Source organism: Pyxicephalus adspersus, chromosome 1 (assembly GCF_032062135.1).
Source record: "Pyxicephalus adspersus chromosome 1, UCB_Pads_2.0, whole genome shotgun sequence".
In the NCBI taxonomy this organism is placed as follows: Eukaryota; Metazoa; Chordata; class Amphibia; order Anura; family Pyxicephalidae; genus Pyxicephalus; species Pyxicephalus adspersus.
Window position 1 is genome coordinate 105,318,887 of NC_092858.1, and position 27,718 is coordinate 105,346,604.

Here is a 27,718-nt window from a genome sequence, read left to right on the forward strand (position 1 = left end):
AAAAAAAAAATTTCATGAAAACCTGTAACGCTTTTGGTACAGAAATCTAGACATCAGTGTAACGCCCAGGTGGTTAAAACAGGGGTGTCAAACTCAAATACACAGTGGGCCAAAATGAAAAATTTGGACAAAGTCGTATTGAAAAAATATCTACAACTGAGGAAGGTCGCTAATGAATGTCAACAGAGGAGGGGGTGCTTCTGGGTCTGGATTGACGCGCCAGCAGAGCATTCTGGGATTTGTAGTATTAGCAGTGCATGCACTGTCTACTGGCAGGCCACCTCTAGTAGACATTTGGTATTTTCTCGCGGGCCAAATATAATTACAGCGTGGGGCAAAATTGGCCCGCCGGCCTGAGTTTGACACCCCTGTATTAAAATGTAAGTATTTTGTACTTAGTTAGAATTTTTTTTAGATGCTCCTGCTTGTTTATGAGGCTCCTAAATGATTATTTGGGCCACACCTTCAATCAGTGAAACTTGGAATGAATCTGGTCCAAGATTAAAAACATTTTCTGGATCACCCAGCTTCACTGAACGTGTATACTCTCCAGTCTTGGAGAGCTTTAAAAAATCGGGCCCTTTGTGCATGGTTGTTGGCCACTAGTAGATGTAGCAGTGCCTCATGTCTAAAAGCGGTACATTGTTTTGCATTAAAATTTATTTTACAGTATAATATAATAGTATAATTAAGTTTAGTATAATAGTATAAAACACAATAATAAAGAGTATAATAAACTTTAAAACACAAAATCATGTTAAAATAATAAATAAATAAAAATGTAATAATAAATTTAATAATAAACTTTGACATGATTTTGTGATTCAAACTTTATTATACTATTATTATACTATTTATTATACTTTGAGACATAAAAAATCCAGAGTATAGCAGTAAATACAGGTATTTTGTATTGAATGCAGTACAAAATAATTTGAAATTGGCGCCGCGTCCCTAGCAGTGGCTGTACGTGCCAACGTCACCGGGAACTCCCGGGGAACGTCAGGGCACTCACCAGGGGACAGGTCAAGAAAGAGGACGCGGCCAGAGGATGGCAGGACCCTGGAAAACGCCAATGGGACCAGGTAAGTGTTTGTTGTTTTACTTTTTAACTACCCCAAGTGCGACTTGGGGTTATCGCTTTCAGCAGGTTTTTTTTACCCCGAATCACACTCTCACACTGGAACCTGCTTCAACATAATTAGGCTGGTACAGGTCCTGCTTTGGGAATCCTTTGATTTCATTTAATTTAATTTCAGTCTCTTTTAGACTGTTCAATCGTGTGGTCTTCTTATGTAATAACCAAGCTATTACCTGGTTACTTGTCTGAAATCCTGAAGCTCATCAACAAGAGGTGTGGACTCATCATCTTCTCTACTAAGTTGTTGCATGTGAAAGGTATAACTCAGAAATACTTCTTCTGTCTGTTGACTCACCTGCTCCTCTGTAAGACAGCAAAAATCCAAAAAGTTTCCATAAAACAATACTAAATATAGTAACATATTATAGTGGTAGTAATACATGTTTTAACAATGAATACGGCAGAACCTCATGTAAAACTACAATTTGTTATTGCACGTTTAAACATTTGTTTAAATTATTTAGGACAAAGATTATTGTGTAAGTGCCTTGACCTAGGGGCAAGCAGAATTATTCTTTTACTGGTCCAAGTTCGGAGTAACAGCTTCTTCTTCTTCTTAAAAAACACAATACCAATAAGCCTAACCTCATGTGGACATCCCATGAGTACCATTACTGAAATTTTAAATCTTGATTTACAGGTGGCTTACCATCTGCGGTGAGTACAGCTGTATAATCTGTGGAATCTGATCCACCTCCTGTTGCCATGATTGATAGACTGAGGGGTCAGTGTGATCCTACAATGCAAACAATAACAATTAATTTTCTGCAGTTCTGCTAATATTAAAGAGATTCTGTCACCAACCTTAAAAATTGCAGGTAAAAGCAGAGAAAACTCGAGAATTTTGGATGGTTACTAGAGTTGCTTTTTTCAGTTACAGTTTGCCTTGTTAGAAAAAATGACTAGTCAAATCTCTAGCCTCCTCTCTCCTAGAATGTTTTTGCCCTTTCCACTTCCAGGAATGTCTAAATACTCTCTGCAATGGCCTAACATCTCCTCCCCTCCCCTACATAACCTTTTATGTACCAGAAAGGGTAAGTTATGTATACATGCTAGGTGATTTTTGCACAAACAATTGTGAATGTGAAACAATTGTGAAAAACCTAGCATGTGTACATCAATCCCCTAAGTCATTCATAAATCTTTTCTGGTGAATCATAAAAAAGACCAAGTGGGTCAACTGTTATACTTTCCTATGGATGGTGACTAGCAGGTTGCCTCCCACTTGTCCTCACCCTCCGCAGAAATATTCAGAAAAGATTGTTTTTAGTTGCATTAATGTAACGTGTATACAAAGCCTAAGAATATAGGAAAATAGTAATGAGTGTAAAAGCTGGAGTAAAAGCATAAGGAGATACTACAGAGTGCCACTCGAGTGACAAACTCCAGTCTGTTAGGGGCACTGATAATACTTTTAGGATGGTGGTGGCTGGCACCAGTATCAGGGACTTTGAATACCCATGAAGGGAAGGCTTTTACAGGTAAAAACCATTTATAATGTTAAATGTATATATAATCTTTTGGTAAGCTTTTTTAATGCAACTTCAAAATCAGGTAAGCAGTGACAGCAGTCAAAATAAAAATATAGATGATTTGTGTCATTTATTCTCGAAATAGTTAATGGCCTTGAGTAGAGAAAAGTGAGACAAGATTATTATGGTATTATTATTCATTTATATGCAATTCTGTCCTTCTACTGTAAATCAATATTTCTGTAAAGAACTCCATCTATAAAGCAGCAGTATGGCACAAGGAGGCTGATCTGTAATAGAGAGGGAATACTGCTATCTTCTTACTGCTATACCCTATACTCCAAAACCATACATCATAAAGAATTCCGTGACAGAATGAGAAATTGATCACAGAATTTGGTACATTTTTCAAAACATTTGACTACCGTGTACTATTTAAAAAAAAAAATAATTCTGGTAGCAATAGCTAATAAAGCTATTGGAGCAAAGTTTGCACTCAAACAGCTTCACCAAAGCGTAGAAGTGGCAATATGGGTCCAATTAATATAGCTCTCCAAGATTAAAGAGGATAAACTATCATGGGGAACCTGGGTGATCCAGCAAACCTAAAAATCGGTTGCTATTAGTTGGCAAACATTTTCAGTCCTAGACCAGATCCATTCCAGGTTTGCTGGATCACCCAGATTCACCAAATGTGTCTAACAGATGGGTGATTTGAAGAGAACCTGTCACTTGCACTATGCTATCACATAGGGGCTTTTCAGTTTTTAGTTCGAAACAATAAAGTTTAATAAATTAAGGAAAAAAAAAAATGTAAAAGGTCACTGCTTATGTATTCACACACAAGCACATGTATGTGTTTGGTATGATCACACACAAAAATATCAAATAAGCCACACAGATTACCGGTAAGTGTTCTCACTCATGGCAGAGCAAAAGCAATATTTCTACATTCTAGGGGTCATCATTAATTGTTAAATTAATGACCTGCAAAGGTTCTTAAAGCACTGATGGGCAAATTTGTATACAGTAGTTTTTCTTAAGGCTTGACATGGTATGTTTTCACTTGACCAAACTCATATTTTATGTTTGGATAAAAATGGGGTCTAAATTTAGAACTAAAAATGACGCAGTATTTGAAAAGAAAAAAATTGGTCTGGTTCCTACAAGGTAACTTGTATACTACAGTGATATCAGGTATAGGTCAGGTAGAGATACTACAAAATGTGAAGAGTAAAAATTCTGAAAGTAGAATTATTGATGAGACTTATCATCCTTATGATTAATCCTATGAATATAACATTTTAATATAAAAAAGAGAAATAAATAGTGACCATCAGAACATATCATGATCTGATCTTCCTGAACAGTTCATTGACTGAAAGTGGTAACAGCAAAAAGATAAACTTACTAGATTTTAGAAAATTATACCAATGTGTTTGGGACTATCTGGAATCAGACTCTGTACCCAAAGTATCCAATTAGAATTTAGCATACTAGTGTTGTTTAAACTAACACTGGTAGGATTGTACAGATTACTCCATGTTGTGTTCCTAATGTATCTAAACCAATAAAACAAACAAACACTGTGCATCTAAGCTGAAACAAAAAATATTATACTGCAGGTTACCAGTCCTTATATTTGGTGGCTACATTACTTTTATTTTTTCAGGTTTTTCATTACATTTTCACCTAGTAATCCTATGAACAGCATACTTATTGTCTCTGGGCAGCTACATTCACTGCTCAACTATATCTGTAGAGGGGGCAATGGTTATCAAACAGGTTGGCTGCAAAAAAATTACAATTTTCAGCTACCCACCTTCCCCACCACCCTCCTTGACCAATAATAACCCACACAGCCCATCCAAAAGTTTATATGTGAGTAAACACATCACCTTTTCAAAAACATTGTTTTATGCTTTAGTTCTGAGGTGAGAAGGCCAATTAATTTCTGACAACATTCACATGTATTTGTATTTGAATGAAAGTACACTTTACATTTATAGTTTATCATTTTGGTTTTTGAAATATTTGCTGATTACAGCAATTAGTCTTGAAGAACTATAGTGGAGGACATTGTACTGCAATATAGCCAACTGATAATGACATTTTTCAGTACAACAATGCCAAGTATTAGAGAACAGCCACCATTGCACTATGCTTGGCACAGGTATTGTTGTGAAAGAACACCAGCTTAGACTTACTTATGTGCTGACGTTTTACAGGTTCCAAATGATATTCTTCAAGAAGCCAACACACACTTTTTTAAATATCTTACATAATGCATTACTGGAATTGGAAGACATACCAATTACTGATTATTACATGAGGCAGCTCCATGTTGTTAGGGCAAAAGACTGATACTGTAACTGCTTGCTACCTGTAAGTACCAGGTGCCCTTCTGGTGTAGCCACTGGTTAGTCATTACTAAAGTAAGCTGTTTTGTGTTACTTTTTGGTGAAGGGATGTCATTTTCATTTGTCTCAGCCAAAATAAATAGACTTAACTGAAGTGCCGCAGTGTTCCACATTGTGCCAATCCCCGGTGTTCCAATTGCAATTCCTAAAATACAGTTTGAGGGCAATGTACATCTGTATTTTATAATTGCAGTTTTTTTTTTCCATTTATTGTGTCGTTCCTTTTGAAAGATAATAAATGATGCCAAATATATTTATATATAAACAGACACACACACACATACATTCACTCTGCCAGTCAGTGAAATTTGCCAATTGGTAATACTGTTGGCTGAGAGCAAAGAAAAATATATCTTTATTACTGAGACCTTACATTTAAAGCTATGTGAAACTTTGTTTCCATTAGCAAACATTTACTGGATCCATTATAACTGAATTTTGCAATACCCGAGTTCCGTAAGTTATCTATCTCAGTTTTACAGCTGCTGCAATGCAAAAGGAACTAATGACAAATCCAATATATCTGGGATCCCTAAAGTAATGCTTTTTTAACACACAATTAAAATATTGACATGCACAGGCATGCTCTACCTATTGCTGCTGTGTGAAAGTAGATAAACCTGTTCTCTTGTATCTCTACATGATGCATTTTTATACACATAATTTCATGACATACTATTCTGTCTAATAAATAAAAACCAGTGCAAAAATCAATACTTTCTCCATTTGCCTGATCCAGACTTGTAGTCATTCAGCTCCAATTTTAAAGAATAAAAAAAGAAGCAAAGTTCTTTTTTTAGGCTACCAGTTCAGGACTAAGGGATTTCTCACAGGTGGAGGGGAGGTACGAGCTTTTATTATGCTAATACCATACCAAGAGCTTTAAGCTGAACTTCAGCCTTACCTATTTTCCTCTCCTGTATGAAGGGGAAAAGTTCAATAGAAAAGAACAATAGAAGCTGCAGCAGGTATCCTGCCTCCATCATTAAGCTATATCTCACTGATCTGTCTACATCATTTCACTTTCTCTTGTCAGTCACTAATCTAAAAGAAGCAGAGTATACACAAAACAATGTATATCATCCTCTCTCATGCCAAACTCTGTGAGCGCTCACTCCACCTGTCAGTATGAAGTAACACAGGACTATGATACACTCCCATAGTTATCTCAAATCTGTGTTTAGCCAGCTAGTCAGGAAGCTGTGAACATGCACATGACACTGTAAAAAGGCCCGATTGGCTGCACTGTCAGTGTCCTCCCCAGAAAATTTTTAAGCCGGGTGGGAATAAGCTGTAGGCGGGTGGTGGCCACTGTATTGTGACCCAACTTTTCAGTAACCACCCAAAAACTGACGGTGGTTACTGAAAAGTGCCAAGTAGGCTCGGGAGAACAATGACTGTTATAAACACAATTTGCAATAACTGCAGAGCCATAGGTCTCCACATAATGATGTTTGACAGAAGAGCAATTGACCTCCCTGGTGGTATGATTAATGAGGATTTTTAAATGTAAAAGTGGTACACCTGCCTAATGGTCCCGCCCTCCAGCTTAAGACTCGAAAGCTCCAATGTTCACACGCCGGGGACGCAGATGCCGACTGGGTATCGCCAGATTACCCAGCATCGCCAGGGGGACGCAGATGCGGGGCATGGCTGCAGGACGCCGCAGAGACTGCTGGAGGACGCCGCGGGGACTGCTGGAAGACGCCACTGGAATGTGGGAACCAGGTAGGACTTCGTAAGCTCCCTGGCAACTCAACTCTGAGAGTGGCTCAGGGTTAACGCTTTTGGTATGGAATATCCACCCCGAACCACACTCTTAAATACCGCCAGGGAGGTTAAAAACAAAGACTGGGAAAAAAAAGTCTAGCTGCATTAGCCGTATATGTCTGTTGTTGACCAGTTGGACAGCCCAGTCTACAGAAGGAGTTGGTGTAAAATTTGGACAGTCAATAATGGCAATAGGGTGCATAATAGTCAAGGTAATAAGGTGTGGAATAATGAATGTACCACGCAATGTAGAGGAGTGTGGAATGGGGAGTGTACAGAAAGAGACCGCTTTTAATTGGAATCATACAGTGTAGCAAACATCAAAAAGATCAATGTCAACTGTACAACAATCATAAAAAAGCCTATTCAATATGTGCAGCACAGAGCGAACTGGAATTGCACAGTGCAGACCTATACTGACCACTTGGATTACAAATTATGTAAGCAACAATAAAACGTTCATACACAAACATTTCCCAACTTGTGGTGGGATCAAATATCTTTTTGTTATTGACAAAAGAGGAAAAATTGGTTTATCTCATTGTTTCCCCTCCATTGCAAGCTACATATCAGGGTTGAGAATAGCAATGGCAACCATTATGATTTTTGGTAAATATCCACTGTTTTGACCGAAGATGTGTTATAGGAAAACATTTGTTTTCCATTGATATTGTTGATTTTCACTGACACTAGAAGGGAATAACATTGATTATTAGGTTACAATTGCAACTCTCAAGTGATGGAATATATTATAATATAAACAGACAGTTCTTGATATGTTGGAAGTAGGAAAAGTAGACAATGTAAAAATCTGAGTAACTTGACAAGGATCACATTGTGATAGAAATATGACTGGGGTTAGTCTATCTTCAAATCAGCAGATCATGCAGGGCATTCCCACTATTAAGTGGTTAGTACCTACTTCAATTGGTCCGAAGAAGGAGACCTGTAAACTGGATACAAGGTTATGAGCATCCATGGCTCACTGATGTATGTGCAGGTGCATGAGGGCCCCATCTGGTCAAATTGCACAGAGGAGCTTCTGTAGCACAAACTACTAAAAAACAAAAGCTAACTATGAGAGAAAAGTTTCCAAATACATAGTGCATTACAGCTTGCTGTGTTCTGGGCTATGTGAACACAGACCAACCAGAATACCCATGCTTACCTATATCCACTGCCAAACGCACCTACAATGGGCATGTAAGCATTAGAATAGGACCGTGGAGAAGGGAAAGAAGGCGCCCGATACATTTTGTCTTCATTTATAACATGTTGATGGCTGAGTGCATTTACCATTTAACCAGAAAGAGAGGGATGCAGGACGCACTGTGTTATTCACTGTTGAGAGCATGTACTTTGGTAATCATGGCTGTGACGTTGACAGCAATATTTGAGCATCCACAGTTAGCTAAATATGCCAACTCCAAAGTCCTGTTAGTAATAAAAAAATATATTAGAAAGACCCCATGGGAACAGTTTACAAGACTGGTGTTATCAAGAAAGCTTAGAGAAAACTCATCAGTAAAGAGTAAAAGTGGCACTGCATTTAAGTGATCTTATTAAAGTGTATGAAAACCCCTTACCATGAAAAAAAAAGAATACAATAAATTTTAAAGTGAAAGCATTTTGTTTTATCTGTTTAATAAGTTAATAAACTATTGTGATCCCTATAGATATCAAGTAAGTATGTTATCTCTGGGACGTATAAACCACATTCCCCTATGTTATGGAAATGAGGAGTATGTGTTCTGTAGCACTATTATTAATATTATTATTATTACACGGTATTTTTATAGCTCCATCATATTACGCAGCACTGTACAAAGTCCATAGTCGTGTCACTAACTGTCCCTCAAAGGAGCTCTGAATCTAAAGTCCCTTCTATAGTCATATGTCATTAATGTAGTCTAAGGTCAATTTTAGGGGGAAGCCAATTAACCTAACTGCATGTTTTTGGGATGTGGGAGGAAAGAGGAGTACCCAGAGCAAACCCACGCAGACACGGGGAGAACCTGCAAACTCCATGCAGATAATGTCCTGGCTGGGATAGCCACCGTGCTGCCCTCACTAACAATTTTCTTCCTAGGGTGGTAAAACTGTCTGTACATTATACAGTACAGTGAGTTTGGCTGCGTACACACTTTATATTTTTGTCGTAGGAAAGGATATTTCACAATTCTTTCCAACGACAAAAGACTGAAAGATGCATGAATGAGTGATGTACATACAGCGCCATTCTGCTCTATGGAGAGGGGAGAACGAGCAAGCGGCACCCTTCTGTGCTCTCTCCCCTTCATTTGCATTCCAGTCGTAAGTCTTTTGTGGATCCCCCAGGACGGATCCATGAACAACATCGGACGGCCATTGTACACGTCTAACAAACGAACGAGAATCATCTGACGTGTGTACGTAGCCTTAAGCTGGGTACATACTTCCATTAATTATCGTTGGAAACAAACGACGGATCGCCCGAAAATCCTTCACAAAAAAGGTGACCAACGACGCCGATGAACGAGGATTGTCATTGGAAATGAACGACTGTCACAACGGATCTTATTGGCCAACAATCGTGCGCTATCTATAGTGTGTACAGTCGTTCAGTGATTGTGCATATTTCTGCAATACACTTTCTCCTTTACGTGTCACTCCTTGCATCGTTCAAGCGATTGTAACTAGCGTGTGTACACTATTGGTGGATTATATTTGAACGCTTGTATCGTTACAGCATGTACAGAATTGTGCACAATACGATCGTTCATATATAATTGTGCATATTCATTGATCGGTCGTAATCGTTTGTTTTCTAACGATAATTATTGGAAGTGTGTACCTAGCTTAAGTGTTATCACACTAGGACAGTGCACTGCTGGCAGGATCACCAATTAAAAATTAAGGAGAAGCCTATAAAATAATGATTAATGAAGCGGCTATTTTTTAATGGGTGGTGGACCTTAATGAATCTATGGTAGCAATATAGATACGGTATAGATACATACATTGTTCAGTGCACTACCGTGCGAAAAGATGCCGCACGTCATCATATTAACCTCCTGGGCCGTTCATTTCTGACCGGATTTTTATGTCTAAGTACAGTATAATATAATAGTATGAGTATAATAAAGTTTGAAACACAAAATCATGCCAAAATATAAAAATTAAAAAAAAAATATTATACTCATACTAATATATTATACTGTAAAATACATTTTCATGAAAGACAATGTACTGCTTTTAGACAAATAAATTCACTGTATTGCATTCTACACAGTTATTTTGTATTGAATGCAACACAAAAAGATTTGAAATTCCCTCCGCGCCCCGATGCAACAGCCGCACGTACCAACGTCACCGGGAACTCCCGGTGACTCATCAGATGCAGAAGACACCTGCTGGAGGATGCGAGAGAACGGGGATCGTGAGGAAGGACGCTGGCGAATCAGGTAAGGCTCTATTTACTATTGTTTTACATTATTTTAGCTACCCTTAGTGTGATTCTGGGTTACCGCTTTCAGCTTTTTTTTTTTTTAACCTGAGTCAAACCCGGGGTTATCGCTGAGGAGGTTAAAAGAAGGGAATAAACTTGTTTGTGTACCTTTGTACCACATCACATGGCATAGGGCTGCAAAGTGGGGTAATATTGTTCTTACAATCAAAATCGTTAAATCAAAATTTAAGAATTGTTCTTAAAATGAAAACAGTAGGACTCTATTTATAGTCTCATATAAAGCAAGATCCTGAGCAGGCAGAGGGTGAGAGAGAGGCCATGTCTCTTCTGCAAAAAAATAAACGTACCTGCCTGATTGCAATTAGTTAACAAAACACACCTCTCGTCGCTCCTTTGCTATCACTTCTGAGTTCATTTGGTTAACTTGAATTGCCAGGCTTAAATGATGTAACGCCTATGTATTTGCACAGGAGTTCATTTATTCCCAGCAGCCAGATATGTGTTACTATACACATATATGCAGCTTCATGTACATTACATAAAAGATTGCAAACATACATAATGTATTTTTAATTACAGAGTAGACATCACCTGTCCCTTCTGCAATTAAGAACCTGCCTGTTAACATCTATTTTAATTTTACCTTTACTTCTGCTTGTATCACCTGCCTGCCATGTTGTTTAGGTCCCCCTGGTGCCATCAAAACAGCTTTTGTTGACTTGTCAAGGCGAAGACTACATAACCTGTGAAAGTCACCTGTGTTACCTGGCACAAAGATGTGGTAGTAGATAAGTCACACTGCGGCTGCGTCTGCCACCTTCCCATAACGCATGCTGTTGTCACCGTTTCCTCAAGAAAAACAGCCAAAAAAAATGTGATTCATCAGACCAGGCCATGTTCTACCAATGCTCCATTGTTCATTTGTGATGCTCACATGGCCATTGTAGGTTCTTTTCAGTGGATTGGCAACAGTATAAGCACTCTGAGGCTCTGTGATCTGTATCCATTTTTTACAGCCAGCATGATGTTTTTTAGAAATTTCTGTTACAGTTACTTTCTGTGGAATGTTATCAGACAGACAACTTTTGGTATGTGCTAAGCATACTGAGGATGTCTCAGAAGAGCTGCTACTTTGGTGATGCTCTTACCTCTATCCATCACTTATACCAATACTTGTGCAGGTTGTGCAGATCCTTACCTAGTGATCCTACTTTCTTTTAACCTTCATCAACCATTACCTACCAAATAAATTCCACCTCTAGACTGGTTCTATTATAGTGACCAGAAAATAAACATTATCTTCATCACCTGCCAGTGGTATCAATGGTATGGATGATCAATGTATATACTCATACTAGGGCACTAGCAGAAAGAATTACCAGTTCCATTAAATACCCACAGATTAAGAAAAGATTTATACCTGCAACAGGAGGAATGGTACCTGTCACAGTTCCTGGCATCTGGCACCTTGTTAGCCAATCAGCTGCTTATACTACAGCAACACTTCCTAAAGAACCGGCATTTGCAGATTTAACAGTGACAGGTACTGAACAGGTTCATTGCTGCCCCCATTCATTCTCTATTGGGATGCTGGTCACTGGCATGAAAAAGCAGTAACCACACTGCAACCTCACCGCCTGTCTGCACATTGCCTAAAGGTATGTGACTGTATACACCAAAAGTTATTGTTTCATCAGCAAACAGCAACAGGAGAAATGCAAATAATAATACTTTTTTAGTTTCACTTCTGACATCTTTACCAATACATTGAAGTGTAAAGCAATTTTAATATCAATGCAAACATGAACCATGACCTACACTATATGCGTATATATATATATATATATATATATATATATATATANNACACACACACACATATATATATACAAATATATATAGTACACCACATATCAGAGATGTCTCATCTCACTATGGCAGGCTTGTCCCTGATTGGACGCACTGAAGCAGAAGCACAGCGCGCTTACAGATGCGCCTTGCAGATGTACCACATAAAGTTTCCTCAGGACACAGTGCAGCTGCTTCCATCGCACATTTATCTGTGTGACCCCCGAAAGTTATCTCCTGTACAGAGCGGTATGTCACCCACTCACCCTAAGACTCCACAGCTGTAGATGACGGAAGACAGACACTGCGAGCCCACGCTGACTCCTTCCTGGAGGATGGCAATGGGGCTGGGCGGAGTGCTAACCTCTTCACTGCCGGGCCGGCTGCGTGCACCCAGGGGAGGAGGAGGAGGCCATGTGTGAGAGGAAATGATGTGGGGGCTTCAATCACCGCTGTTTACACATGGGGGAGGAGGACAGGGGCTGTGCTCCACCGGGAGGGGGGGCGGAAGCAGTTTGTGTATGTGTGCAGACAAAGCTACAACGGAATACATTAAATATGATGTTTCACTATATATACATTTATCTATCTCTAATAATCTGTCTATTATCTATTCATTTCTCTGTCTTACTACTATTGCTCATCAAAAGAATATGAACTATTTTAGTATGCTGACCTCTGTATATCAGCCCCAAACGGATAGCAGGATATCTTTTAATGAGGTAATTGATTTCAAGGGGTTTATTTATCAAAGGAATGGGGATTGTTCTCTAGGCAAAGTGAATATTCACTGACCTGAACTTATTTAGAAGAGTAGTATCTATCAGCAATAGAATACCAATCTCCTGTAATTTAATTTAATAAATCAATATGGAGTACATTCATTATATTGATATCTTTCACTAAACCAGATTGATTTTCATGGTATTGTACAAAAGATAGTGGATTTTACAAATTTTTGTTTTTTTTTTCTTCTCCCTGGCGGTCTGATTCTGTCCGTATTTTTATGTCAAAAGCGGTACATTGTTTTGCATGGAAATTTGTTGTTTAATATTATAGGTCTGTAATTCTTAGGAATGATTCCCAGGAATGAAAAAGTTTGAAACGCAAATCATAAATATATAAATATGTATTATAATAAAAATATAATAAATAATGATAAAAAATAATGAATTTAATCATTTTATTAAAAAAGTAAAAAAAAAAATTTGTTTAAACAAGTGTACAATAATAGTATAAACTTTTGGATTTATTATTTATTTGGATTTTTTTTTAAACTTTTTTGACTGTGATCAATGTTTTAAAGGTTTCCCGCCAGGCCATGCCTCACCAGCGTACCGACGCTTCCCGCATCACATCGATCGAGCTAGGAATGTGATGCAGAAGCCGGCCGGGGTTCACTAGAGAATGCAGCTGGATCTAGAGGAGCAGGTAGGATTTTTTTTGTTACCCCGAGTGTGGCTCGGGGTTACCGCTTTTGGTACATAAAATTCACCCCTAGCCACACTCGGGATCACTGTCAGGGTGGTTAAGGCTGGGTCTACATGGATGGTTTAAAAAACATTCAAAATGTAAACGTTTCTACCACGTTTATATGCCATCTTATGCACTTTTACAAGCGTTTTAAAGCTTTCCCTTAAAACGATAAAAAATTCTTTATAAGAGGTTTACTTTTAACCCTTTCAGGGAATAAGTAACCCTTTCATAAAATCTCTTACTCATTCCCTCAAAGGGTTATTATTATTAATATTATTATTAAACAGGATTTATATAGCGCCAACATATTACGCAGCGCTGTACATTAAATAGGTTAAAAATATGTGTAAAAAATAAGATGAGACTTTAATGTTAAAGTAATTTATTAAATGTGTGTGTTTTGTGTTGACTTTGTTAAACTATTTTTTACAGGTTATCCCACAATGAAAGGATGATTCCCATGGCTGCATTCATGACATGAGCACAGCCCTGGGACTCCTAATAATGTGGGATCCCCAGGCTCTAAAGGGCTAAATGAGGACAAGTCTCCCCATTCAACTATAGTGCTGAATGGCTGAGACGAGGGAAACCCCAATGATGCTTGAGCCGTCATCAGGGTTTCTTTTTCCTTTTCCTTTATCAATAAACGCATGCCACTTACTCAGAAAACAAGTGACCCCAGCATCATTCCCTTGATCTGCCTCCAACAACTCTCTATATAAAATTTGTAACAAGGAAGTTTTGGTATCGGAAACTAGCGGGGGACTGGTATATACCCACAATGCCATAATAGCTTACATAATAACAAACATATGCTGGCCCATCTTCTAGTCCCACTGTTTAGACCTACAGCTATTGTATCTTCCCAATTACCGAAGATACATAAAAATGGATCAAGAGGGATCGTGCAACCCGTAATCCTTGCAATACATCTAATTACGCGTTGCCAATACAAAGAAATTATTGAACAAAACCACAAATTATATTAAGAGAACACCTATGGCCCTTATATTTTTGACAACTCTTTACTTGGGGCAATTCACTTGAAGACTGTGAATAAATAACTTTGTATGCCCTGTGCATCAGTTTAAATTGGGTATCCCACCAATTTTCATTAGTCATACATTTATGAACCAATAAATACCCAGACAGTATTTTCTCCACCACATTAGAACAAGGAAAATCTTTGGCTCATTGTTTTACATTAGTAATTACCAAAGATGGTAAATAAAAAGATTGGAGAAATGAGTAAACTGCGGATATAGAGGGTACCGGTAAGCAAAGTAGTTTATCATACACATTAGAGTGAAATGTACCCAAATAATCAGTAACCAAAGACTTTCCATATTGATGTATCTGCGTAACATAAATAGGGTGTACTGACCAGTCCAGCAAAGAGTATTTATTTTTCAAAAATAGCGGGCAATATTCCAGAAAAATCCGGTTTGATCAAATCTCTATTTGAAGACCAGAAACTGCACCAAATTGTAAAAATAAATCATGCAAACACGGTAGGTCTATATCCGGCCTTGAAGTAAACAGTAATATATCGTCTGCAGAAAATGCAGAACGGATCTCTTGGGTATGAAACCGCACCCCATGTAAGTTTCTGTATTTTCAATAACTCGTACTAATGGTTCCAAAGCAAGGTTAAAAAGTGGCGTCCACGGGCATTCCTGTCGAGCACCCCTTTCCAATAGTATGGTGTTAGATAAAAACCAGGAATACTAGTTTGCGCGATATGAGATTTGTACATTTCCACCAACAGTTGATAGTAAGGCCCTCTCAGTCCTATTTGACTAAGCACTTTAAAAAGCCATTGCAGATTTAATATTGTCAAAGGCCTTTTCTGCGTCTATGCCCACCATCGCCACATCTTCCGTAGGATGTAACTTAGCATATTCCCATGGTTCCCTTGCCACATATCTGGATACAACTGGTCCAAGAGGAGGGAAATTTCCTCTCTAAGCATTTTATAAAATTCAATCGTATACTCATCTGGGCCGGGCTCCTTTCCCATGGCCATTTGACCTATAACTAAATGTATTTCCTCAATAGTAACTGACGGCATCAATTCATGGTATTTGATGGTGTCAATAGTAATTGACACCATCACCACATCTTCCGTAGTTTGTAACTTGGCATATTCTAATACAGCCAGATCCTTCCTGATATTTGTCATTCTTCCTTTGACAAAGCTCACTTACACCGGTGATATTATTTGTGGGTGAAACTTGGCCAATCTATCCGCCATAATTTAAGATAATATTTTGGCATCAATATTTATTAATGAATTAGGTCTGTAGGATTTCGCGTATCTGGGATCTCTATCTTTTTTAGGTAACACCTTAATATATGATTTCTTTCCAGTCAGGAAAAAATGGGTCCCTTGCCACATATCTGCATACAACTGTTCCAAGACGAGGAAAATTTCCTCTCCAAGCATTTTATAAAATTCAATCGTATACTCATCGGGGCCTGGCTCCTTTCTCATGGTCATTTGACCTATAACTGAATAAGTTACAAAAGGTTTAACTAAGTTTGCCATCATTTTCACAGATTTATTTCCATATTTATGATTTTTCAAATCTATAAATTTATACTTATATTGTTCATATTTCGTCAGCCAATGGTCAAACTGGCGTTTTGTTTATTGCCATTAATTTCTATTTTCCGCAGCTGGATTACAATTAAGGTGGCGTTGGGCAAGTCTCAAATTATTTAAAGAATGCAAATATTGAGAATGTGTTTTACGTTTCCTACTTGCTGTAAAGGCTAAAATTTACCGCACAAAAATGCTTTACCTGCTTCTAAAAATAAAATAGGATCAGTGGCATGGGCGGAATTATTGGTTGTGTATTCCAGCCATGCCGCTTTAACAGTAGCTTGAAATTCCATATAATAGTGTAAATAAGATAGAAAAGCGCCAAAGATAGGCATCTCCTCTAGGAAATGCGTCATGTACATATAAGGATATTGGCTTATGGTCAGAGACCACCATTTGGTGAAAATCAGGCAAAACAACATAAGGCAATAAAGAAACTTCTGTCTCCATACATCCTTCAATTGCATAGCATGAACAAAATCATATAAATATGTGGATTATTGTAGCTCCTTTGATGAGTTTGAGTTTAAAAAATGATGGGGTAACTTTCTATTCCGATCAATATGGACTATCCTTTACTATTTTATAGGGACTAAGATCTTTCATAATCCTTACGGATAGATTTTGAACAAAAGAGTGTAGGGGAGTTTGGGGCATACACATTGTATAAAAATTTGGATTTATCATATAGCTCCACCTAAATACTAACTATTCTCCCCTCATCAGAGGAGTAATAAAGAACTTTTCCTGGAAATTTTTTGTGTGTCAGAATTAATACACCTGCCTACATCCCACAGGTGGAGATCCAGAAACCTAACCCACCCATAATTTGCGTATTCTGTGAAAATCATCTGTACTCAAATGTGTCTCCTGAAGTAACGCATATCAGCTTTAAACCTCTTTGACTTACGCAATATCTGCATTCGCTTTTTAGGGGGCCTCAGCCCCTTCACATTCCAAGAAACTATGCTCATAGATAGATAACAAAAACGGTAAATAGCAAATCAACTTGCATCTGGACAATGACAAAGGAATCCACTTGCAATTCTCGTAGATACCCACTTATCCAATAGGCATCAGAAAGGTCAAGTGGGTCCTCCTCCACAAGTAGGGGGGAGGAGCCACATGAAACATCATTAACATGTACAATCAGGGTCATTAGGCTTTGAGTATGTTGAGATAATTAATAATAAATCCTTTGAAAAAAAATAAATACAAAACATGCTGCTGAAAACACTGACAACAAAATAAAACATCAAGTGCAATTTCCACTCAGGGATTGACCTTCCTTGTTTTTAGTAGTTTTCCGATAAATGGAAAAAAAAAGACAGAAACATATTGTGTACCAGGCTCACACCCTGGGGGTAGTATTAAAATATTAATTTGTAAGATTTTAGTGGTGTACCTCATATATATATAGACAGAGTCACTCTATCAAAAATTTTTCTTTAACCAAAATTAAAGCTAAAGCCTTGACTGTAAATATTTACTATTCACCCGCTGACTTCACATCACTTATTTCTCTCACTAAAAGTCTAGGATCCTGAACAGTAAAATTCCTAGCAGTCACTTATGTAACTTCATTTATTTGTCAATTGCTTATTACTTTCCAGCCAGGAATATTGATTCAAAGGAGGGGCCTTTTTAGTGGTGGTTTTATCCATTGTGCATTTCAATTTCAGTGGAGGTATGCGTTTCTCTGACGACAAATCTTTTGGCGAATGCACCGAGACTGGAGGGAAGATGGTCTTGGCGATGAACCAGAAATATGTTCTTGCAGAAAATGTTTGGCTTCTTCTGCTGAAGTGAAGGAGTGACTTTGTCCCTCCAAGTTGCGTACATGTAAAGTGGCAGGGTTTATGTTTAAAAAGTTCCGAACATACTGCATGAAATAATTTGCGTTTGTACGTAACTTCTGCAGAATAGTCCAAAAATATGAGAACATATGAGTGAGCATCCAGAAGTGGTGTTTAAAGGCCTGTAAAATTTTAGATTTATCATTGTAATCAAGGTATCGCACTATGACCAGCCATGGTAACGCTGAATCCATACGAGTGGGCCCCAAACGATGCGCCCTTTAAACTTTGCATTCCTGATCCAGACCTAAAAGTGAAGGGATAGTACTAGCACATAATTTCAGCAATTGTGAGGGTTTTACTGACTCAGGTATTCCTATGATGCGGAGGTTATTTCTGCGTGCTCCATTTTCTAGTTCATCAATTTTCTCTGCCATTGTGGTGGATTTGGTTTCTAAAGTAGATAATTGAACTTTTGCACCAAATGAATCATCTTCCAATTCGGAAATCCTGGCCTCTGGATTGGTGATTTTAGTGGCATGTGTTTGGATTTCCTGACGGATTGCTTGCAGACCCTTTTCCATAGCTTTATCAATTGCCATTTGTACAGTGGGTGTAAGAAGTGCTGCCACTGCTTGTGCAATATGAAAGTGCTCAGCAGAAATAGATACAGGTTCCTCACCTGACTGTAAATCAGCAGGGAGTAAGTCAGAGAGCGAGTCCCTCGTGTCTTCTTGGCTGGCCGCCATCTTGTCTGCAGCAGCAATGTCTTGGTCTGTTCTGCGAGTGGGCTGTATGGAACGCGGAGTCTTCGATCTGGTCAGGAATTGATCCATCCATGGTTCTGGCTATCTGCCAATGCCTCCAGTTCAGCTGTCGGCGGGAGCGGATGAGGTACAGGGCAATATATACCCTCAAAGGGTGACTGAGCCTACATGAACCTACTGTGCTACATCAGGTGCCATGTTTACATTTCCTAAAACATTGCTAGGAGCGTTATCTATAACATTCCAAAATGCACCTCAAGGAAATGCCCTGGTGTAGATTAGCCCATTGGACTACATGGGAATTTCAAACATGGGTCTTTAAAAGCCTCAGGTTAAACGCTGGGGAAATTGTCCGTGTAGATTCAGCCTAATATTGCAATAATTGTTTTCATACAATTTGATATGACACACACAATTACACACGAACAAACACAAACTTTTTAAAACACAAGTCTCTTCTACTATCTGCAATATGTAATAACTAGCTTGAACCTTTTGATACATGATGTAAATAGGGACCTGTACAAAAGGAAAAGTGTGTCAAAATGAGTCAGCACTAGTCTGGGGGAAGAACAACTATGATATCATATATCAGATATGTACAATTGTTGGGGTGGCCATGGTCACCCCAACAATTGTAATCATGAGGAATAAGAGGGAAAATCCCCCCAAAAATTGATATGTCACAGAGCAAGAGCTGTGGGAAAATGCTTAAGCAGGAAAACTTATTCCCACTATTTCCTCAAATTTTTTGTGTCCTGGACATACTATTGTGTCTGCATTACACAAAATTATAAGAACTCCCCCCAGTGGGACACAGAACACAAATATTTTTTTATTGAACAAAAGGATCTCACAGAACAGAAGTTAATAGGCAATACTAAACACGTGAAATATTTAGTAAAACAAATGTAAAGGCATAAGGGGTTATTGATCAGAGCCTAAAAGGCCAACAGAGTTATGTATTATCAACAAGAAAAACAAAAGGGTAACAGAAGCCCAGTTTTTTATGGTTTTCTCAGGAAGTGAGACAGAAATTTAGCTCTGTGTGTTCAATTTTGGGTTTTGAATTGAATAAGATAGGATAGCAGACAGAAAGCACAAAGAATAAAAAATAGAAACCAGTAGGAAAAGGAAAACAGAAAAAAAGGAAACAGAAAAAAAGGCAGGGATAAAGATGGAAGAGGCACAGCCTCCAGTAGTGCAGGTAGAGAGTAGAGTAAGCCATAAGGGCTGTTCCAACTAGTAAACTGTACTTCCTGCACCCTTATCCTGCCTCTCCCATCTTTTCCTTGCCTCTTCTTCAAGACCCATGGAAAGAGTGTCTTTGTTTTCCACAGAAGAGAAGAAAGCGATCCAGTGGAACCACCAATGGCAAAAGACTTTCCCGGTGCCTCAGAGAGTGGAGAGAAGATCCTCATCATCAACTGCAAAAAGTTTTGGCTATACCTACAGTATGAAACATAGAATTTAGCTTCAGGTATCTTTTGTAACATATCTAGAAGTAATTCCAGCATTTTATATGGTTTGCAGCTGAGGATCCTTTTAACCTCACCACCAGTTCTGTGATGAAGTTTGTGCCAATCCTTTAGGTGTGTATGTTAGTCACTTTTGGGGTTACCGCTAGGGAGGTTGATGCTGTAAACTATTGGCTGTGTTATGTGTTAAGTGTTATGTTTACCTATTTTTCAATTTTTGCCATCTTTCTATATGGCCCCTAATAGAAGTGCTTTTCAGAAACATAGTGTAATACACTGCTTTCACAATGTGTTTAAAGAGGAAGTAGCAGGATGTCATCTGTGATATCATCTCCATTTCCTGTCAGCTCCAGCCATGTTTAAACAAGGCAATGCTAATCCAGCCCAGCCCTTCATTGCAGAAAGATATTACTACAATAATCTCTTGTAAGCAGATAACACTGGGGAACGCATCTTTTGTTGAGTTAGATCTTACACTTGTTTTTTACAAGTTTTTGGGTGGTGAATCCAGAAAATAATCCCCAGTTTTTTGCTATCACATCCAGTTTTTTTGATACAGGGTACCCTTCAATTTTGTCAAAAAATTTACAAATTTTACATACAATGAAAAACTAATGAAATAATAAATTGAATGTACTGTTTATTTTAATTTCTTTTGTTCATACAAAGGATTTATTGTTACTCTATGACATTTTTGTTTTACAGTAAAACATTTGAAAATTAATCGGGAAAGCAGGTAAGGTTAAAAATTTACGCTTATAGCTTTTCTCACGGGCTCTGCTGTCCCACATGCACAGATAACAGGGATACTTGGTGTATCTGCGTTGCTGACCAATAAGGAAGCATACCATTTTAAGGTCAACACAGATGACCCAACTGTGTTGGTGATATTGCAACAACTCAAAGACTCTCTTTATGTCTGCATATTGTTCACAAAGAGAAACTAAATGGTCAATTAGGATTGACCCAAATATATTGCCATTGTGAAGGAGGACACACTTTAAGCTCTGCTTTAACCTATCAATGTTATAGATTGGAATTTCCAATTCCTCCATAAAACCAGGTATGTTATGGCAATACACAAAGCCACTGTAAAATCTAAAGTACTCTAGAAATGCAATGTCTCTGGTTCGAAAGTACGATACCTTCGTTCCTTTTTCAAGTAAGTTTTTCTTGCACAGTCTTGATGCTAGGAGTTCTGAAGCCTTCTTCGTTAGTCCCAAATCACTCAACTCATGCCGATCAAATCCCTTACAAACAGACACTCCTACAATTTTAAACTCTTCCTCATTGTTGTCACCTAGTTCATCACCATAATCATGTTCTTCAAAAGAGGGTAGTGTAATGAAAACCAGCACTGGGATTTCATCTGGGCCACTGGGAGTATAGCTGATGGTAGACTAGGATACTCTATGTTACATGTATTTTTCTTGTTATATCCTGAAAGTTTCATTATTCAGAACAGTCACTGAATGAATCTCCTTGCTCTCGCCAAACCATAGATATACCAAATGGCATCTTATCACATGTTCTCTTTGTCCACATCTGTAACCCTCGACACACTGCACACCCTATAAGGGGCCCAAGACTTATCTTGATCACCAAGTTTAACTTTAAAATATGCCAAATAGGCTTGATCTACAAATGTGCTGATGTTTGCCCTTTGACTGGGAATGGTGAAACTGCCACAGATATGACAAAATTAATCAGGGTTGTTTAGGCACTTACGACGAGAAACAGCAGAGCCAGACATGATCTAAAAGAAAGGAAACGTGTGTAAGTAGAAAAAAGTAGTTTTGCATATTCACTACGTAGAGCAGTGCACAACCTCGGACCACACTGTCTTGCGTGTAAATGAATAGCCTATACAAATCCACACTACAGTCGCATTAATATAAGCCGTAGAGAAAAAACCTGCCGTGATAGAAGAAAACTAACTGCACTTTCAGAATCAGCATACCTATTTTAGTGTAAATAGGCTTAAAAATTGAATTCAACAAAAAATGTGTTCAAAATTGTTCCCCAGTATATTAGCATAAATGTCTGTACAAGCTTTTATGAGCAGTTGAATGCAAGTTTATGGAGGCACTTGAATGGCAAAAGCAACCCTAGAAGCTACATGGAGTTTTAGAAACAAACCCTTGTAAAAAGCCTGCACCAAAACAGAGCTGTTCGTTTTCATGTACTCAATATTTTACACGCTTGCAGGCTGTAAAAATGCTTACAAAAGCCTGAAAAAAACAGGGGTCCCAACATGGACTAATATGAAAGTATTCTTATTTTACAAAATGCAATAAAATTTAATAAAATGTTCTTAATTTGCAACTGAATACTACAATAATAATACATTCATTGCTGCTTCAGAAGTCACTATTTATTTACTGATGTGATTTGTATTGGAAGATAAATCTCCCTTAATATAATCTTGACCCATAAAAAAATTGAAATAAAGTAAACACATCAAAATTTTACAAATTACAAGTATATGTAGGATTATATATCTTTGGCTCTCCAAGCTACATAAAAGTTGCTTTTGGAAATATTACAGGAAAGTCCTTATTTTAAAATGGCCCTATTTCTACCCAATTAAATGAAAAGAAATAAAAATATATGTATCCATATCTGCTACGAATATATAGTGCTATCTATCTTCCCCCAAAAAGGATATAAAATGTCTTTAGGTAAACTTATCAGCATAAACTTAAAAGGTACACAGCAAGATATGAAAAAACCCATCAAGGACTAAAACAGAAGAAGGGTAAAGGGTTTTAAAGTCATGTGATTAGCATACCCCCCTATGCTGGCTGCACATCTGCCACATTTTATGGCAATTTAGGGCTGTCCATAAACCAAGAACCCCAGCAAACTGCTTCTCTTGTTCCCAAACTATTTTCTTTTTTGCAATAATCCCATGTTGGAAAACAATGGTGCCAAGTTTTAAAGGGAGGTGAGAACAAAGATGCCTGTTAAGGAAGGGGGTAGGTAAAGGTGCCATGCTGGGGGGAATGTGTTGGAAGACAATGATGCTCAGGGGGAGAAAGATCAACTTTTGTGGGCTTGGATTAACCCTCCTGTTTATTCCTGGTGACATTGTTTTTTAGGACAACACCCTGAGAGAATAGTTCCTCATCTGCAGAGTCTCCTTTGCAAATCGGTACATTTGACATTTAAAAATACTTCTAATTTTACATTTCCCACTGATCCCGCCCCCGCATGCACGCAGCACGCACACATGTCGCATCCCCTGGCCTCACGTCTCTAACGTTCACACGCCGGGATGCGAGGCCAGGGGACGCAGATGCTGGGCCGGCATCACTTGAGGACACCACGGGCTCGTGAGGACTGAGTAAGTTCTCAATTCCACCTCGAGTGTGGCCCAGGGTTACCACAGAAATTTCACCCCAAGCCACACTCAGAAATACCGCCCAGGGGGTTAAGTAACAAAAAGGATTGCCTTTCCTACATTACACATAGATTGTAAGGGTTTTATGCCTCACGAATATGATTTTATGCCTCACGAATATGATTTATGTGGAACGTAAATTTATGTGGGCATAACTGTTCTTGTACATAGTTTGGGAGAAGCAAAGCCTTTATTAATCCTCGGTAACGATTATAGCTCTACAAAGCTTACTAATACTGTGACAATAGGCCTTATTTATTAAAGCACTCCAAGGCTGGAGGAGTTACACTTTCATCAGTGAAACTGGGTGATGGATTTCTTAAAATAATTTGCTATTTGCTAGCAAGTATTTTGAATTCTGGACCAAATCCATTCAAGGTTTGTTGGATCACCTAGTTTCACTGATGAACGTGCATCCTCTCCAGCCTTCGATAGCTTTAATAAATCAGGCCCACTGTGTGTTGTTTTGGATAAACATATATAGAATATTAGTAGAGATGAGTGAATCGAAGCTGACGAAGTGGAATTCGATACGAATTTCAGGAAAAATTTGATTCGCAACGAATCCGAATTTCTTCGTTAATCGTTGAAACGAATCGCAATTTTTTCTAAAATGGCAGCTACACGTGTGAGGATATGGGGCAAGGAACTCTGGGAAGGCGGGATGACCCATGATGCCATGCATGCAGCCAATCAGCAGCCAGCCAACCCTGTGATGTCACACCCCTTTAAATATCCTCAACCATCTTGGATTAAGACATTTTACAGCGTTCTGAGTGCAGGGCGAGACGTGTGCAGTCGCTAGTAGAAATCTCATTGTGCTAAAAAAGTTAAAAAACAATTTATAAGTGCAGGGAAAGGATAGGGAGGAATCATTTCACAGCATCTTAGTGCAGGGAGAGACGTCAGAAGGCGCTAGGGACAGTGCTAGAAAAGCAAATTACAAGTGCAGGGAAAGGATAGGGGGGAATCAATTCAAAGCATCTTAGTGCAGGGTGAGACATCAGAAGGCACTAGGGACAGTGCTAGAAAAGCGATTTACAAGTGCAGGGAAAGATTATTTGGGGATCCAAATAGCCATTAAACAGCTCTGTCATTCCATCAATTTATATCTCCAGAAAAATATACACGCACGTGTATATTTGACGTGATATATGTATATGTGGTAAAAGCATTTAGTGACGTATTTGAGTACAAAAAGAGAAATATATACGCAGTTCCTTGTTGCAGTTATTGGCGCTAAAAGAGTTTAGTGGCCTATTTCTGTACAAAAATAAAAATATATTTGTCACTTTTTAATTTGCTTTAAATTTATTTAATTCAAATAAAAGTATGTCAGACAGAGAAGTGGAAGGCCATGCACAGAGGAGTGGCAGAGGCCTTAATGTTTCTGGCGCAGGCAGAGGTCGCAGCAGAGTAAGGGGGCGTGTCAGCAGGAGTTGCAGTGAGAGGCTTGAGCTCCAAGTGTCATCTAGATTCTAGATTGGTTAACTCGGTCATCCACTTCATCCCAAGTGACATCAGACACCCCCAGCCAACAGCCAGAAGCAGACCCTGTGCCCTCACCTGTCCTCAACTTTCCTCTTTCCTCAGCCATAGAAGAATTGTATGCTGTGGGCTCAGCTCCACTATACAGCGAGGACGAGCTAGTAGAGGACAGTCAGCAGCTACTGCCCAGCCATGATCTGGAGGAGACATCCGCCGCTTTCTCCACTAGGCGGGCAGGTAGTGATAAGGATAGTGGCGTGGGAGGTGGTGTTGCTAGCGGTCAGGCTCCTGACCCAGAGACCGTTGAGGAGGACATCAGTGATGTGCAAACACTACTCAATGATGATGAAGCTGATCGCACTTGGGAGCCGGGTGAAGAAGGGGCTTTATCATCAACAGGAGAAGAGGGTGGCAGCTTGCCCGTGAGGCAGAGGTTGAGCCAGCAAGGTGGTAGCATGGCTGGTAGTCAGCAGGGTGGCAGCAGTGGGAGGTCGGGAGCCAAACGTGCCCGGGGTAGACCACCTGTTTTGCAGCAGCCTACCCGCCCGGGAAGTAGTGGTACAGGGGTTCACGGAGGCAGCGGCGGTAGCAGTCAGTGCGGAGTGTTGGGGGGAAAATCACCTACTCGGCGGTGTGGCAGTTTTTTGTGCCGAGCCGAGGTGGAGAGTCCCAAGCAGTCATTTCTTTGCAAAAAAGGCAGTACCAGCCCTGCACAAATATGTAGAAAAGAAGGTGGGCCAGTCCTTGAGCTTGTTGGTATGTGCCAAAGTGCACGGCAGCGCACAGCCACACCAGCAACTTGGCCAGGTGACACTGCTTCCACCTCCATGTTCTCACGCCACTGGTCCTGCGACAACGTCCGCCTCTGCCAGACATCATAAAAATGGCCAGGAAACTTTGCATGCACTTCAGCCACTCGTACACCGCAAAGCACACCCTCCTTGAGCTGCAGCGGCAGAACGACATCCTCCAACATAGGCTGATATGTGATGTTTCTACCCGTTGGAATTCCACCCTTCATATGTTGGACCGACTATACGAACAGAGAAAGTCTATCAACGAATTCTTGATGATCCAAGCAGATAGAAGTACTCCCATGTGTAACTTTGATGTCAGCCAGTGGCAGCTCATGCGTGACATCTGCCGTTTGCTCAGGCCCTTTGAGGAGGCCACGTTATTTGTCAGTCGCCAGGACTACGGGATAAACAATGTCATTCCACTACTTCATGTCCTGGAACAGATGCTGGTAAATCTGGCTGGTCAGGGGACTGGAGACGTGGACGTTGGATCAAAGGCAATGTATAGTGAAATGGGTGGTTTTTCTACTCAGGTGACAGGAGAGGAGGAGCAGGAGCAGCCAGAGGAGCAAGAGGGAGATGAGGAGGACGAGGCAGAGGACCCAGACACACCATGGCAGTATGCAGTGGAGATGGAAGCAGGGAGTCCCTCCGAGTCGCTTGCAGAAATGGCTCGCTGCATGCTCACTTGCTTGCGCAGTGACAGCCGTATTGTCACCATTCGGCAGAGGGATGACTTCTGGCTTTCCACCTTGTTGGACCCTTGCTACTGATCCAAAATGGGGGCCTTTTTTACACCTGCTGAGTGGGAGGACAAACTGAACTACTACAGAGACATCCTATGTAGTCAGTTGGCCTCTGCCTATCTGCGCCATCGTCCATCCTCTTGCAGGTCTGACCGGGGGGGGGCCCTCTGCACTCACGTTCCACTGCTATGGCTGCTGTGGAGGGGTGGGTTGGCAGGAGCAGTACCAGCTCCATCAGCAGCAGCCTGAGTCTAGAGTTGCTGATGAACAGCTTTCTACACCCGCATAGTGAAGAAACTACTCACCAGCAGCTAGACATAGAGCAGAACCTGAACCAGCAGGTGGTGGCATACTTGGCATGCACCCTGCCAGCCGTCATTGAAGATCCACTGGACTACTGGGCAGCCAAACTGGATTTGTGGCCGCAACTGGCCGAGTTTGCCCTGGAAAAGCTGTCCTGCCCGGCCAGTAGTGTGGCATCAGAGCGAGTGTTTAGTGCGACGGGGGCCATAGTTACCCCAAGAAGAATTCGCCTGTCCACCCAAAATGTGGAGAGACTGACCTTTGTCAAGATGAATCAGGCGTGGATCAGCCAGGATTTCCACCCACCAATGCCTGATGCATCTGACTAGATGATCCATGACGCCTAACCCAAACCTTGACAAAAGAGACCGGTTTCTTCTGTCTACCTGCCTTAGCTACTACTCTGATGCTGCCACCCGCCTGATGCCACACATCAGATGCCAAGTGCTACTTCTTTCACCCACCTTCGTCAGCGGGTACTGGTATTGCCACCCACCACCCCAGTTTGTCACCGGGTCACTTTGTGGTCTCCTGATGCTGCTGCTGCCATCTCCACACTATGTCAACTTGCGGCTCTGTCGTCTCCTGATGCTGCTGCTGCCATCTCCACACTATGTCATCTTGGCGCTCTGTGGTCTACTGAAGCTACTGCTGCCATCTCCACACTATGTCATCTTGCCGCTCTGTGGTCTTCTGATGCTGCCATCTCCACACTGTGCCATCTTGCCGCTCTGTGGTCTCCTGATGCTGCTGCTGCCAT

The 27,718-nt window shown here is 39.9% G+C and overlaps 1 protein-coding gene and 1 long non-coding RNA gene across 7 annotated transcripts in view; one reads left to right on the top strand and one right to left on the bottom strand.

The window, feature by feature from the left end:
• BAK1 (BCL2 antagonist/killer 1) overlaps positions 1-12,509 on the bottom strand; it is a 25,345-nt gene extending 12,836 nt beyond the window's left edge. Inside the window, exons 1-3 of one of the 3 annotated variants that reach the window (XM_072422516.1) lie at positions 12,366-12,509; positions 1,791-1,877; positions 1,315-1,444 (exon numbers count right to left, since the gene is read on the bottom strand). In XM_072422516.1, coding sequence (XP_072278617.1) covers positions 1,315-1,444; positions 1,791-1,848 — 188 coding nt within the window. In that variant the 5' untranslated portion in view covers positions 1,849-1,877; positions 12,366-12,509. Of the gene's footprint in view, positions 1-1,314; positions 1,445-1,790; positions 1,878-7,971; positions 7,991-8,099; positions 8,213-12,365 lie in introns of those variants that run through there. The other 2 variants (XM_072422526.1, XM_072422534.1) reach the window with 2 other exon arrangements.
• Positions 12,510-12,615: 106 nt separating this feature from the next.
• The window catches only part of LOC140338348 (uncharacterized), a 20,755-nt gene continuing 5,652 nt past the window's right edge, over positions 12,616-27,718 (top strand). For 2 of the 4 annotated variants that reach the window (XR_011922229.1, XR_011922234.1), the window contains exons 1-4: positions 12,616-12,821; positions 13,406-13,530; positions 20,084-20,335; positions 20,927-20,957. This is a non-coding gene — a long non-coding RNA (uncharacterized lncRNA). The remainder of the gene's footprint in view (positions 12,822-13,405; positions 13,531-20,083; positions 20,336-20,926; positions 20,958-27,718) is intronic. The other 2 variants (XR_011922228.1, XR_011922232.1) reach the window with 1 other exon arrangement.